Here is a 13,745-nt window from a genome sequence, read left to right as displayed (position 1 = left end):
ATCATGCCATGTTTGGAGATTGAATAATGTTGAATAAGATTCTCCATAAGGCCATGATTGTTTGGTTGTGTGTGTAGTGTTAATACTAAAGTCATGTAGTTTTAATATTAGAAATATCTGGGTATGGCGAAGTTTAAAGTATGCCACTAAATGTATATTGCTTTAAACTACTTTTCTACAGAATTGTATTAAGTACAGATATTGGTGTATGTTATCGTGTTTCTGTGATATTTTTCCGTCCATGACATTTTGTCTTTGATTGACACAAAAGCAGTTTTTGGTACACAGTGCTGAGGTTTGATATTAGTGTAGTGGTATTTTAGACCTTTGTGATGATGGTAAACAGCATTACAGTAATTGATTTAATTTGCAAAATAAAATGCATATGAGAAAAAAACAGTAAGTGGCATATAATTGATAATATTTTTTTCGTTTCTTTTATGAAGCGTGTAACTTCATATTTGATATAGGCTTTTAATAATACATGTACATAAAACAAAAAAGCCGGTGAAGCCAGTAAATTCCATACTTCTGGTTAATACACTTGGTGATGAAGGAAATAGTTTTGAATGAGAAAGTTAATTCTTAATGCTATTTATGATGTGCTTAACTGCAGATTTTAGCTTGGTATATTTTTGTAAAATTTTATTGTTTACACAATTGACATCTGCTGTCTTTTTTTGTCATTAACATTTGTTTTTATCTTGTTAGTTTGCTTGTGGGTAAAAATATATGTAATATTTGTGTAGGCTGCTCTATAGTCCTAATATTGTGTTTGGAAATGAGTGATGGAATAAGTGATTCAGGAATCAGCAACATCAGCAATATTTCAGCCCTATCGTGGTGACTGTGAATAATGTAATTCATGTACTGGTCCTTAAGCTTGATTTGAAGAGAGTTTAATTCAAGATTCCTTGTTAGACTTAACTCTAACCCATGCATGCAGTGTAGCCCTAATATTACAACTATTGTTTCATTTCAGTGTCTCATGTTTATGCATTGTTGAACTTTCGCTCAAATGACAATTGTCCCACAGTTCCTGCGTACATGTGTACATGTACGTGTCAACATTGTAACATTCTGCAAAGTAAGCAGGAAAACTTTATTTGTGATCATTTAGTAGCGATTACTTTAGTCATTTGTCTTAAGGATTCATATATGTACATGCACATGACTTCAACCACATTTTGAAAAGGTTGGAATACTTGGTCAGTGAATTGGGTAATTTTTGTTATCTGCAAGCAATTTTTTTTTCTTCCTCTAACATCTTTTTGATCATAGGTATTATTTACCTCATTGCTTTGCAATGTGTACTTTGAATCTATAACATTTAAGGTTATATACTGATGGTTTCAGTTATGTGCTCTGATACAGTTATACAGTTTCAGATTGCTTTGAGTACGTATAGCTGAGTGCCCGATATGCTCGAGAATTTCATGCACAGCTGGAATAAAATATAATCATAGTTAATAAGTAGAAGTGTTCTGTTTTTTTTTTTTTTATTTATTCTTTCATCCAGATAATGTATACATTTGTGCATGTATCAGCCAGTCTGATGTTCTTGACAGCCAACCTAGTAGAAAGCCATTAGCCATCCACTGGATTGTGATTGTGTTCTGTTCACCCTATACACAGATCACAGCTTCACAGGAGATTGAAGGATTTTCTGCCGCACCACAGCTTTTGAAATAAGCTAGATAGCTGTTTCAAATGGTGCATCAATGTGCATGAGCAGAACACGTCATTCGTGGGATAAACAAAAGCATATGGTCACTCATGTCTATGCTACAAAATTACGGACTTGGACAAAAGCCAAATATTCAGCCCAAGTCTAATTTATGTAGTTTTGTCTGAAACTATGTTTGAGCCCATTAAAGTCTTTGCTATCACAAAGGCTTAGATAAAATGCCCCAAACATGCTGAAATGTGTGTGACTGCTGAGGGCTTATATAATCCTTTAACCTAGCCACATGAACTTGTTAGTTCCACAGCCACATGGACTTTGGTAGTCCCACAGCCACGTGGACTTGTTAGTTCCACAGCCATGTTGACTTTGGTAGTCCCACAGCCACATGGACTTTGGTAGTCCCACAGCCACGTGGACTTGTTAGTTCCACAGCCACATGGACTTTGTTAGTCCCACAGCCATGTTGACTTTGGTAGTCCCACAGCCACATGGACTTTGGTAGTCCCACAGCATTGGTGAGCAGCTCCTGAGTCAGTGTGCTGCGCTAGCACACTAACCACTACACCACAGTGGCACAATCCTACAAGTAGGTGAATGAATTGACATAAAAATGATAATACATGTATTACAGATGCCCGTGTGAAACTAATTATTCCATCTTCTATTAAGACACCTGTCGCGTTTAACACAGAAGTTAATATCCTAGGTACTCTACAGGTAGAAAACAAGGACGCCAGCAATCATAATGTAAAGCATGTATTTTACTTAACAAGTAGAGTATACATCATATATTGTGGTAAACTGGAGTAGAATTTTACTTATCAAACTTAACATACATGTAACTACTATACATGTACATGTATCATTATATCTGTGCTGTAATCGGACTCTCATACATACAGGGAAATGGGCAGATTCCTATGTACCAGATCAAAACATGCAGTGATACTGAATGGGAGTCCCATTTATCAGACCTAACATCATCAGTGATTCTAGGATCCACATACACACATGTAAAAATGTTAACTATTTTGCACAGAATGATGTGGAGATGAAACCAGATTATATCTTCCAAATACAGTGATGCTGAGATTCTAATAAATCAGATTTCTGTAAGATAGACACTCATGCGGGACCATGGAATCACACGTGTGTACTGGCGTCTGAAGGAGATAAATATTGACATGGTCATGGATGGGGAAGTTGATGGACGGGGCAAAGCATACATTACACAACCTATATATTAAGTATTCTGCTTACCACTGTTATGTAATCAAAATTATTTATTTATTTATTTGATTTGTGTTTTACGCCATACTCAAGAATATTTCACTTAGACGAGGGCGACCAGTATTATGGTGGGAGATAACTGAGCAGAGCGCGGTGAAAACCCAAGACCATCCGCAGGATGCTGGTACACCTTCCCACGTACAGCCTGAGAGGAAGCCAGCCTGAGCTGGACTTGAACTCACTGCGACCGCATTGGTGAGAGGCTCCTGGGTCATTACACTGCATTAGCGGCTAACCAACTGATCCACGCAGGACCCCTATTCAAAATTAAACATATTCAAAACAACTTTGGATCCTTTCTAGAACTGATTATACAAAACACTATAAAACTGAACAAAAGATCTATGAACAATCAAGTTTCTACTCTTACTCTCAGTGACGAACGTAAATCTTTATCGCATGAGTAATATGTGTATGAATGTACTCCAGCTGCTGTTGCTGAGAGACAAGTCTGCCTATCATGTTTTCACATATGATGTGGGTTATAATGGGTTGGTTAATTGCATCAAGGCAGATCTCTACTATACCTGTTCGCACGTTTCGATGAATAAATACATCAACTATAATAAGCCTTTCTGTGTAAACAAAATAGATTCTTAAAGTTTTCTCCAATGACACATATGATATGCACAGATGGATACAACAGAAGTTGACGATACTTAGGGGGTAGAAGAACTGAGGTAGCGGCCTTCACATTTGTGACCACACTGTACTGAATTATAACATAATGTAATTTGTAATAAGGGGTATTCATCATTTCCACATCAAAATGGCTTGTTTTTTACATTTAAACAAGCAATTCTACATCAAAATTTCCATAACAAGTGGATATACATGTAGCAACTATAATTCTAGCACTTGTGTTGCTACTTTATTTATCCCTCACTCACTAAACGACCACCTCACAAAACATAATAATGTAATAAATAACACTCTCTCCTAGCTAAACTGCTATCAAATCAAAGTGCAAAATAAAAGCCTAGTGAGAAGCACATGAACTAATATATATTTGCATACTATGTAAAGGCTGAAGGTACATGCATTCGTAACCAACCAATTCCAGTAAGCAGAAACACTTTCTTTAAATTGTCCGTACAAACATAAGTTACTGATGCTTACAAGGCAGGAAAAGGTTGTGAGAATGTCAAAAGACACAACACAGAACTGAAAGACCCGTGAAAAAGTGTGAGAAATAAGGGGAAAGTAGTCCAGCTGAAGCTTAGAGAAGACACATGTATGCCAAGTGGGTAAAGAAGCGGGTTATCTCCCCTTCGCTCATAAAACCCATTCTAATAAACATTTAATGATTTTTGTTCCTGGTAGTGTCCATACTTTCACACAACATTCAGATTCAGTTTTTTAAAACTTTTCTCTTAAATCATGCTGCCCAATGGTGCTGTAACCTTTAGACAACACAATTTTTTGAAGAAGTGATGGGAAATATGACAGTTATGTGCAGATGTAACTTGACAATGTATTTCCTGATATGGACACATGAGCCAGTGATTACAAAACCATAGAATGTAGTAGACATACACCTACATCACTCTGACAGACAAAAATCATCAATATATCTGCATTATGCATGGTCACTGATCATTTGAACATTGCATAATCCATAAACAGATATAACAGATATCTTGATAAACTTATTTGTCTGGTCTGGTTTGGAGATCTCTTACAATATACCCCCGCACCAACGAAATGGCAGGATTAACACTTGTTAACGCTGTTAAACAAGCAGGGACAAAACTCTCTGGAGTATCAGGTGATGTTTAACAGCTGTGTCAATACACACTACCCTTAATGGATGGACATTTGGCTGACTGACTTTTGTGTCCAGCACATATGTACCTGCTTTATACAATTGAATCAAATGAACTGGATAAAAGAATAACTGATGACAGTGGAAAAATGCTGTTTAGAAAATATCTGTGTTACTTTTTGTCCTAAAAATTTGAGGGACAAATTAGGGTCATAAAGCCTTACTTTTGTTGCTGAATTGCCTTTTACCAGTCTATTTTCAAGCTTTCTAAAACCAAGAAAATGTCAGAATCAGAAATCCATTTCATCGATGGAACTTTTCTTCAGAAAACATATATGACAGTTAAAGTCCTATTCATGCATTGTGTATCATTCTTGTATCTCTATATGGCTGTCTAATTGTCTCTACAGAGACACATAACAGTTGCTGAAGTGCTTCTGACAGCATGCTATAATGTTTCACCAGTCAGATTCACTGTTTGCTGCTAAATTATATGACATAAGATTCACTGTTCAACCATTAAAAGAACAGTTCAACAATGATTCTCTACTATAACCTACAGTTCTATATCCAAACCATACAGAATTAATAAGTTCACATGTATGATCCCACAGTTCACCGCTTCACTTGTACAACTCTTGTGTTGGGAGCAGGCCGCGGTGTTTCTGTTACTTCATCTTCACTCTCTTCATCTTCATATTCATCACTGTATTCCTCACTGTCGTCTTCATCGTCTTCTTCATCAACACCATTCTGAACACAGACAAAATGATGAAATTTATACAAGTGCACAATCCACCTACCATTACAAAGAATCACGCAAAATGTTTGTTCAACGTAAAAACGTCCCGGCTGAAATATCCAGTTGTACACACATGTACTACAGTACAAGTTCCCTATGGGTGTTACAGCAGTGTGCTACTAGTCTGCTTGTGGTGAGCATACAGAAAGGTAGCAATCTGGTTATATAAGGTTATGTTGACTTCTAACCATATTCCAGGTCCTAAATTATCTCAACATCTGCTGAAATTAACCAAGTGAAGCTACCATATTTTTAGGCAAATATTCCCTTGTTACCCTAGCAAATATATGGACCTTGTCATTTAATATACATGCACTACTGTGTATGTACAAGGTGGGAGGATTGGGTGACAAGGAATTCAGTACTAGATGCCTAAAGGCAGGGACAGGTAATCGAGGCTGGCATGGTATTTGAGCATACAGGAGTTTGAAACACTACAAACTACAAGTTTCTCTTCACTTGGCATATTTATCACTTTCCTTTTACCCTGGTTCTTACCTGATGTGTGTGAACCTGTTGTTGTCGTGTGGGCGTGTTTGGTTGTGGCAACCTCCGGGCTGATGTGGGAGGAGTCTGTGTATAAAAATCTGACTGGACAGAGGAGTTCAAAGATCGCTGTGAGGCTGTTCTGGCCATTCCCATTCTGGAGGCAGATTGAGGAGGGTACAGGTAGTTGCGAAATTCCTGCAAGATAGCAACACAGAGATGCCATCAGCCATGAATGTGACATAATGGTAATTTGCAAACCATGTAGTTCGTAGTGAATCACAGACTATGGATTTAAAGCTTAAAAACAAAGTGTACACTCAAAATGCTCTCTTTCTGTCTGCAAGAGAGCAGCTTATATCCTTAATATTTTATTTTTTTATCTGATTGTGGTTAATGCTGTACTCGACCTTCATCCCTTTTGAATATGAACATGCACTGTCTCAAACCAAAGAACAGTGTATTAGATATTTCCGAGGGTACTAGTACATAAAGTAAACAGGATGCAGGATGTACGATAAATGACCTAAAGTTTCAAACGTGAGTTACTGTCATTTACTTTCACACCATCTGAGCTGGGAGAAAGATGACAGAAGAGCGTGATTTGCCCCTTGCCCATTTCATTACCCTGCACGACATTTAGCAGCTCAGGTCACTAATCCTGGCCACATGGGGTCAAGCTATTGACAGTGAGGTGTCTAACGACTAGTATACCTACTAGTATGTCTCTAAATATACCCATGAATGAAATCGAAGAAAGTATTAAGAAGGGCGAAACCTTTAAATTTCAAACACTTTGAAAGCATGGCCACGCAGAACAAGGAATGTACATGCACAATGTACACTGCAGATGAACCGACTGAAAGCATGGCCACGCAGAACAAGGAATGTACATGCACAATGTACACTGCAGACGAACCGATTGAAAGCATGGCCACGCAGAACAAGGAATGTACATGCACAATGTACACTGCAGACAAACCGATTATTATGTGAATAAATGTATTTTAACTGAAAACGAATTTTACTGAGAAATATCTGTCACCAGTTCCCGTGTCCCGTATTCCACGAGTGTAGGTGTTGCTTTGATCGCAATTTGACATCTTCATCTCATCTGCTGATAGATCTAGTTTGTAAGTATAGATTTGCAGTGTGCTAAACTCTGCAACAGCTCTGAATACAGTGAGCCCTACAGTTTAAAAACGGATATCTGACATCACATTCCACATGTATGAAGGTACTGGGTAGTTACGATTAATCTTCTTCGAGTTTTCTCCCAAATTTCCATTTATCACAAAAGAACGATAATAAAACAATCAACCTCTTGTAAAGTGCATGTACTAAAATCATTGTGATTAAAACTGAGGAAAACATAAACTGTTGGAGGCAGGAGCATAAACTAACTGCTCAATGAAGCATGCACTTGTTTATTACATTTTTGAGCTGTTAGTATAATCCCCTGACCACCCCCGATGCTCTTTCTGACTCTTTGTGCTGAGTCAGCAACAACCACAACCAACACAATGAGTCCTGCGGCCATTTACCGTAAAATGTAGCATACCTCAAGATCTTCATCTTCATTAATGCTGGCCAAGCCTTTAAAACAGTTTGTGTACAGTTCCAATGCCTTAGCATGAAAATGCAATTCTATGTTGACAAAGTCTGACAGCACTTTCTGAAATGCAAAAACAGACACTGACATTAACAACAAATATTTATGCATGAGTGTGAGATTGTTTTCTTCAGAACACATATGTAACATTTCATTCATCCTCAAAACTCCCTGGTTTTCTAACCATTCTGGTAGGCAGTAGCTGCAGTTACACTAGTTTAAATTTGCCGGAGTGAAAAAGGACGGCTTTTGGAGCCGGCTCAGCTCGGTTCACCGATTTAAGGCTGCTTGCATACACATCGATCAGTAGATCTAAAGTTTGACTCACTTACAACTGGCACTTGTCACATCAGAAATTAGGATGCATTTTCTTTATTTTTTCTATTGATTTTCTTAAAGTTCAATGAATGAGCTTTTAAATACGTGATTGATATATTTCCTGATTTTTATTGTGATCAAGAACACGATAAGAATATGATACAGGCTAGAATGATGAGTAGTGCAATCTTCGCATAGAGCCAAATTTCAGGTCACACTGCATCAACTACATGGCCGACTGGCAATTGACTGAAAAACTTTTCCACATCTGATGTACAGATATGCACACCATATTGGACAACTGGTCTTCAACAAACAATAGACTATGCAAACAGCCAGACTACTGTCACTGACTACTTATTGTAACCAAGGTCCCACACAGTTAGTGAGGAAGAAATCTACAAATGTCCTGTCCAAGGCAGGTTTTGAACCCTCGCCCCAGATGTCTTAGCAGCAATAAACTTTAATCATACTAAACTGTACAAGTCTACCATTCTCCAGAAATAACTTACCTTAAGGTCTTTCAGTTTCTTCTTCTCAAAGTTATCCATCTGCTGTTCTAAAGACTTGCTGGTTCTGGAGGCATCAACACTGGCCTTTTGCAAAGCTGTTTCTGCCTACAAACAGAGATACAAGTGTATATGAAGGGATTTATCAAGCAATAATTATAGTGTCTGAAAAGTCATATAATGGGCAAGTCAAGATGACATATTATACATATTATCTATATGAGGATTACTGTACATTATTCTTGTAATCTATTCAGTCTATGAACATGAAATTTTTTAGTTACTGCACTGTTTTGTAAACAAAATTGTTACACATTACTGATATATAAATCCCCCAAGCTGGTCATGAAATAGACATCTCATTATTATAGTTGTACAGTCAAGACTTCATAAAACCTATACTGATCAACATCAAATTACATAAGATTAATAATATAATTATAATGTTGAAGAAAAGAACCCAAACTCCATGTGATTTGTGATCTGGACAGCTTCGTTTGATGACAAATACCTTGGACTGAATTGATGGTCAAGGGAAATTCCAGGTTATTCTCATCACATAGAGAAACACATGCACAAGTGCCTATGCTTAATAAATTACAACAGCCTACAATACATAGTATAGTTTATTCTCGATAATTAAACACCTGTGATGTCACCAAACATAAAGAATCAGAACTAAAACATAACCCATATGCTATCTGTGCACTTTCCTTGAACCACTAAACACAGAAATCATTTATCATGTGACACTAATGCAACTGTTTAAGTGGGAGAAAGACCTTGTAGCTGTGTATTCCTAAATAACAAAGTCCTCAGCACTTCATACGCCATACTTTCTTATCCGGGAATGTACAGTTGCTCGGCCTTTCTCCACACCAGAAAGTTCTTCTCAGCAGATCATGTACAGCTGTATAACACTTCAGTTGCCAAAATCCTTATAATCAGGAAGAACTAGCAACACATCACCAGTACACAAAACAGAGCTTAATAATGTTGTGATCCTTGAAACAAAATCAACTATCTCTTCAGCCAAAGGATACAATTTGATGTCTGTCACTGGGGTTATTCTGACGGACTTTATCTAACTGACGCTTGGATTTCTGTTCTCTCTGCTGTGCTGCAAATGTTGCCTTCAGTTCAGCCTGTCATAAAAAAGAGTGTTGTTATCAGTAGGTTAATATTAAAGCCTGATGGCTGTTTTGAGCAGGATGGTTCATTCATGTGATAAACAAACGATTATGATCATTTACCCCTACAACACTAAAGATATTGTAGACTGCCCATATAAGGAATCTTGCTGTCCCTGCAGTAACATATAAACACAAAGACCGAAGAAATCCACATAAACCCTAATTCTTCAACCTTTTTAACTGCCTCTGCAACCAATATTTTGGAGTATTCTGAGAGAACTATGGGGTGTTGAGAAATAATTTGCACAGTTTTATGAAGCATCTTTAACATCACTTACATAATAATTGTATGCATAAATTCCACATAAAAAAGGGCTTAGTGGTTGAAAAGGTTGAATATTTACTGTAGACAAAAAAAAATACTTCGCTCTTACCTTAGCCTGTTTACATATCAGTCCATATGAGCTCATAGGTGCAACTACCTTGGCCTCGAGTCTGGCCACCTGTATTACATCAAATGAAAAGTGACTGTGATAAATAGCTGAATAGTTAAAAGAGCAGTTTTTGTATAGTTCAGTATTTAACAGCACAGTGCACTGATCATCTAGACTCAGAACCACATGTAAAATTAAGACATCTGCATTGACAGCACAGTAACATGCCACAGTGACACCAGTGAATATTCAGACAATATTAAATAATGTTGTTGATAATTTGGTGATGTTGTTGAATATTTCAACAATTCAGTAAAACAACCAATGCAAACTTCAAAAATGTCCCTTTCTGGTCTATTTACACAAATCTACACACATAATGACATATTCTTTTTGGGTATAAACTATCAGTACTTCACCTGAGCTTGTCGATAATCCTGTACAGAAGCCAGTACGGCTGCAAAATCTGTGACGCCTTTCTTTGTACTGGGGTTCAGCGTTTCTTTCTCAACATGAGCTATTAACTCTTTGGCAAGTAAATCACCTATTGAAAATATAAATACTAAAGTGCACTGTACATTGTTTCTTTCGTCTGGAAAAGTCAGGAAAATGGCCAGTAAATTTGTGTACTTGACATTCTACTGAGCTGGCAAAGTGCTGGTGGTTTACTTCAAGCAGCTGATCAACCTTAGTCCACCCTAAACACTGGCCACCAAGAAATAATTCAAAAATTCTTTAGCATGGCATTAAACAACATTCAAATAAATAAATAAATAAATATTTATTTCATTGGTGTTTTATGCCATATGCAAGAATATTCCACTTATATAACAGTAGCTTGAAAGACTGCAACTCCATTTTTTATACTTGCCTAACAGCTTTGGAGTCTTGACACTAACAGTGTTAATTTTGTACTCAACTGAGGTCTAGGCCGATTGTCTTTGTTTTCAAACAAATCTCGTGCACATAAGACACCAGCCTAAAGGTTTGCTTTCAGTACATGTACGTCCTTACTCGCTTTAGCATAGATCTGTTACAGCAGGGGATGTAGAAAGCAGGTATTCATGTTGGTATTTTCATTTGCACTTTTCAATAACACAGGCAAAATTAATGCTATTAGCATCCAGGCTACAGTGATGCTAGACCAGCATAACAAAGCATGTTGGAGTATTTTGGGGCTAATATGACAAACACCTTATTCATGGGTGGAGGTAACCAGGAACAGATAGAAGGCAACCCATGGAGTTTTCCAGATATTGTTATCGTAAAATCAGTGAATTAAATTGAATTCCAACAAACTGCTTTAATGATCAAGGACTAATGGTCTTTGATTATGTTACTTATAGACAATAAACTCACCTTTATCCCTTAGTCGTGCAGATTTTCTTGTGTATGATGAGAAAGTGTCACAAAGCTGACCAAAATCTCTTTCTACCGTAGTGATTCGATCTTGAATAAACTTAGACTGAGCCTCACTGAAAAGAAAAAGTAGTAATAAACGTTAAATCACAACCAATTACTTTCACCATGACAAATACATTTGTAGGCCCCTAGTAGTAGGCACCCAAATGCAGGCCTACAACTTTTCACTACCACTCCAATAAAGAGTACTTCGAGATAGTAAAAAAAACATATTTAAATAGCAACAAAGATGCAAAGAAAACCAATTTTAGCGATACTTAAAGTTTCTTTATTCAGCATTCCTTTGACATATTTGACAGTTCGATGTCGTGAACATCAAACATGTCAAGGCAGATCAAAAATCGTGTCTTACACACGCCTAAAACTACCCTCTTGAAACTTCTAAACTGAACGTTCCCAACTAAACCTCGCTCAAAACAACCACGCCACACAACAATACATTAGATACAATACCTAGCTCTGATTTCTGCACCGCTTCTATTCATCGTAGTTGTTATATTTAGTTAATGTGTTTATCACAAGTTTCCTCCAAACGTCAGTTTGTCTCCCGGTTCAAACTTTTTTTACCTTCATCACAGAAGAGTTCCTCGAGCCAATGGGAAGAGTTATCCCCCTTTAGTCCAACCACTGTTTCCCATCGATCTTTTTCTCACCATATAACTATTTTGGTAAACATAAACAGACAAAAAATAAATAAACAATAAAAAATCTTAAAGCCTGATCTACGTTACACCAAATCTATAAAACACGGTATCAATATTTGTGTGTTTTGTGTTCAACGCCGTAACCAAGATTTTTTCACATATGCATGGGTGGTGAAAGCCGGATGTCCAGTGAAAACCACTGCCTTAATTTCGCCTGGTACCTGTCAAACTCTTTAAAGCGGCAGCAGAAACACCTGTAGATGAATTCGAACCCGTGACCTCTCTATTGAAGAATCATAGACGCATGAGGCTCCGAAGGGTATCAGTAAAGTATTTATGTTTATGTTTTACGTAATCTGATAACTTGATTTCGCAGACAGAGCGAGGTACGAGAATTCAAGAATGGCCAGTGAGTAATTTTCTGCGATTTTCTTTTAGGCGTATTGGTTTGACTTCAGTCAATGGCTGTCGCTATTCTTGCCAAGTGGACAGGGATATTCATTATAACAGAACATGTGACGGGTCGCATATTTTTGTAAAACTATAATAATGTAAATATATTTTTCGTGTTTGTTATTCACATAATGTAATGTAATCTGTACAGGCCTATCGATTATACAGTGCATGTTCACGCAATGGGGACGTCAAGCGCCCAGTAAACACCGTGCTTTTCCGATGGCGGGTTTCACGTCCACAATTCGGCTCGACTATAACAAATGGGAACCTCGGTATCATCCTTTCATAATCATTCATAAAAGTTGACGCCATTGCACAAATATAAAGTTATAAATTCTTCAGTTTGGCATTAAGACGCTTCTCGCCAGAGCTGTCGGTGACAAACCCAACTGGAAGCGACTGCTGGGTTCTGTTAGGTTATGGCCTATACTCTACATCTGTGTATAGGGCACATGGTGTAATCGACAAGGCATCCCAGTGAGGCAGCACCATGAATAAATCCAGTATTGTAACCACAATGGTTTTGCTACAAGGAGACACAGTTGTGATGTGACTGAAATATTGTTTATGGCAACAATTCCTGTAAGTGAACTAGCAAGAAATACTTTATTTGCCTAAAGCGTTCTGTTAACTCCATCGTTGACAATAAGCACTGATGACGCTACAAAGACTTTTTTCGCCTTTTACATTTAGCTCTTGAAAGAAATATCTTCACAATCAAATCACTGTGTATTTTGCCCTTTCACGTTTGCAGAGCTTTTCTTAGTAAAATACCCCTCAAAAAGGAACAATATGGCAACACTGAGCACGCATCATGATACCATCAGTTTAATTATAATTATTCTAAATTAAGCATAGGAAGTGAAAAAGTCATTTAAATATATGATTTTCACACAGATTTCGTAGAAGATGCTTTAACACATCTATTACACAGGAAGTGCCATTAACTCAGGTTAAGCTGAGCTTAATCCCCACAGCTTGCAGTAGCTCATGTCATACATCATTTGTTTACCATAAAAATATATACACACTGATTTTAAAGGGCAAAGTTAACGTCGTTTAAGATAAATTTGTTCATTATATTGTTCACGGAATATTATATTAAGAACATGGCGTCTGCCTGAGCTCATAATTAAAGATATACATTAATATAAAACGCATCAAAATTTCGCTGAACCAACTGTGGG

General features: G+C 37.2%; 1 protein-coding gene across 1 annotated transcript; it reads right to left on the bottom strand.

Annotated features, from left to right (window-relative positions):
* Nucleotides 1-2,978: 2,978 nt before the first annotated feature.
* LOC135475238 (CBY1-interacting BAR domain-containing protein 1-like) lies at nucleotides 2,979-12,012 on the bottom strand. The gene is made up of 10 exons (XM_064755054.1): nucleotides 11,912-12,012; nucleotides 11,396-11,511; nucleotides 10,456-10,580; nucleotides 10,037-10,105; nucleotides 9,513-9,614; nucleotides 8,981-8,986; nucleotides 8,473-8,577; nucleotides 7,592-7,705; nucleotides 6,043-6,228; nucleotides 2,979-5,495 (listed from the first exon to the last, which is right to left on the bottom strand). Exons 1-10 carry the CDS (start codon nucleotides 11,941-11,943, stop codon nucleotides 5,358-5,360), a joined length of 993 nt encoding a protein of 330 aa, XP_064611124.1. The 5' UTR covers nucleotides 11,944-12,012; the 3' UTR covers nucleotides 2,979-5,357.
* Between the last annotated feature and the right edge of the window lie 1,733 nt (nucleotides 12,013-13,745).

This window comes from Liolophura sinensis, chromosome 9 (genome assembly GCF_032854445.1).
Source record: "Liolophura sinensis isolate JHLJ2023 chromosome 9, CUHK_Ljap_v2, whole genome shotgun sequence".
Lineage (NCBI taxonomy): Eukaryota > Metazoa > Mollusca > Polyplacophora > Chitonida > Chitonidae > Liolophura > Liolophura sinensis.
This window is presented reverse-complemented; position numbering and strand designations above follow the sequence as displayed.